The 2,630-nt window shown below is 37.1% G+C and overlaps 1 protein-coding gene across 13 annotated transcripts in view; it reads left to right on the top strand.

The window, feature by feature from the left end:
* LOC109534117 (transient receptor potential cation channel trpm) overlaps positions 1-2,630 on the top strand; it is a 45,975-nt gene that overhangs the window by 24,926 nt on the left and 18,419 nt on the right. For all 13 annotated transcript variants that reach the window (XM_019899684.2, XM_019899682.2, XM_019899681.2 and 10 more), the window contains one exon: positions 1,275-1,437. In XM_019899684.2, the coding sequence (XP_019755243.2) occupies positions 1,275-1,437 (163 nt within the window). The remainder of the gene's footprint in view (positions 1-1,274; positions 1,438-2,630) is intronic.

The following is a 2,630-nucleotide window of genomic DNA, read 5'->3' as shown; positions in this document are numbered from 1 at the left end:
AGAAAGTGAAATTTGAATATCAGACACTTAGGTGCAAGATTATGCCAAAATTTCATGTTTTTCGTCCCGTTTTTGCTCATATCTCGGAGGCAAAATGAGCGAGAACGCTCATTTGTACATCATTCTAGACATAAATAAATGGCCTTTTTACAAAATGAACCATCGATAAAGAAATGCTGGCAGTTTTCTCAAAAAATGCTTGAATTCAAGAAGTTTTAGGTTTGCGTGGTTTTTTTTGAGTTGCAAAATCCACTTGAACATGACGCTGCTTTTTTCGAAGTTTCTCAAGAACTATTTGAGCCACAGAATTCGTTTTGGCATCGTTGGATAGAGAATTGAAAAGTCGATTCAGTCGTAACAACTTGAGTGAGGAAATTCGAGTAGTTTTGACCCAGAAAGTGAAATTTGAATATCAGACACTTAGGTGCAAGATTATGCCAAAATTTCATGTTTTTCGTGACCCCCATGACCCACCCCCTTGATCCGCCCTTGTACATAGACACTATACAATGTATTTGAATAACCAATTTCTAATTTAATACGCCAAAAGACTCATTTTACCGAATAGTGCAATTAGAGCATTCATTCCACAAAATGAGGTTTTTAATGTTTTATGTTTTAGAGTGGCTTGCGTTTAAAGTAAATTGGAAGATTTTGTCCTACAAATGTTCGCATTGTGCGGCCTCGGGATTCAGCTGGGAAAAATAAAGGGAAGAGAGTTCCAAATTGGTTCAGCCAGTGTTATTCTAATCAAATCGGTTCATCCGGAAATAAGAAACTTAATGAGCCCAACCGACTACAAAGTTCGAGAAATTAGTACCTAATTCAATCTTCTCATTAAAGGTTTCTTTCCCTTTGATAAATTCCATTCTCCAAAAACAATCTCGTAGAAAACACCGGCTTATTGCCTCAATGATATACAGTCGCCTCACAATGAAAATTTATGCAAGTTGTGGCAAGGAGCTTTAAAAATTGGAAAAGTCTTATTTCCAGCCCTCTAAATGGCTTCTCTGGAGAGTAGACGATTAACTGTTGCTGGAAATTATTCAAAATTATTGTCTGTCTATGCCGGGCAAGATATGTCCAAAAAACCTTCAAACAGTAGTTTAAATTCGTTTTTTCAAACCTGGTGAAATATCTAAAAAGTGAAGTCAATAAATCCATGGAAGAAGAATTTTCAGTTAGTTTTATCGTCAAATTCGATGCAAAATCGCCGCGAGATCCTGCTTGAAAAGAAAAAATCCTCCACTTAAAAATGTTTCGTCTTGTTCCAGATGTTGTTGTGGACGCACTTATATGCAGCACAAATTTCTGGTCGATACCAACTCGATGCCAGCAGGGGAAATTTGGTACCCGAGCAGATGTACCGTGGCCAATCCAACAGATGCTTATGGTACTTTGGAGTTCCAAGGTGGTCCTCACCCATCCAAAGCCCAAGTAAGCGACATCCGAGGCGAAAAGTTGGGCATTAAATTTTAACACTTGCCAATAAAACGTGGCATTCAACCAAATGGTTCAATATAATGCTATTATGAAAATACCCCTCTCGAGTTAACCGTTTCTTAATGAGCCCATTAAGCAACATCCCATTGAATTGGACAGAAAGGACTACAAATTCTATAGGCGACAGGAATTTCACAATTTAATTGAGCGAGGAGAGAAATGGTGTTCAAATAACCCATCATTACGTTGTGTTTTTATGGATAAACGCGATATTCAAAGAGTTTGTTAATCGAGCAAAAGAAGCCGTTTAAATTGAATTTATTCACTGCTAAAATTTTTGAAGGGTTTTATAAAAGTTGAGCACTGAATAATTTAGCTGGCAACATTTTCACTGCAGAATGGACCTTTTGTTCTCACATCAACATGCAGATTGCAAATCGAGTTGCGCCAGACAATCTTTTATTTACCATAACTCGTAATCGAAAAGGATTTACACAGATTGTCGTGAAAACCCAATTGAAAGCCCTCAAGAGAAACGTTTAGTTGCTTTCACCCTAAATGTGTTCTTCCTTCTGCGGATTACTGGAAAATAAAGCGGAACAATAGATGCGTTTAAGCCGCAGGTGATACCGCAGGGTATTTTCGGAAATATCCAAAAATATGGTAATGTTATGACAAACTCACGGCTGAAGATGGGATCGGATCGAGTGGAAAATCAAGGGTGGGAGACGGGCATTTGCTGCTTAGGAACAAAGAGATAAAAAATCTTTATGTCGATCGACTCGTTCACGTATTTTGCCCGCTCGATGGTTTTAGGTACAAGCAGCATAATGTATTTAAAGTATTCTTCTAGGTTAGGCAAATTTGTCCGTAAATTCCGTGGATTTTGCATGGATAAGAACAACCATTTATTAAGCGGAACCTGAACTCTACATATGTAAAAACGAACAGAAAAGTTTTATTTTGCGTACTAATGCTTAGGCAATTATTTTACAGTTGCCAAATGTGCAGGTTTAAGAACCTTTCCCTTTTTTTACAAACTTCTTTTTGGGTATTTCGCCTCAAAAATTTTTGTCTTTAAAAAAGACAGAATTCTCACGTCTTTTATTACAGATTGATAAATAGTGCTCCTATTTCGCAATAAGAACGAATTATTTATCAAAAAGTAATCAAGAACTATCACCTAG

This window comes from Dendroctonus ponderosae, unplaced genomic scaffold (assembly GCF_020466585.1).
Source record: "Dendroctonus ponderosae isolate FM_Combo_2020 unplaced genomic scaffold, Dpon_F_20191213v2 Dpon_F_20191213_6, whole genome shotgun sequence".
Lineage (NCBI taxonomy): Eukaryota > Metazoa > Arthropoda > Insecta > Coleoptera > Curculionidae > Dendroctonus > Dendroctonus ponderosae.
The sequence above is the reverse complement of the archived record's forward strand: the minus strand, read 5'-3'. Positions and strand labels throughout refer to the sequence as shown.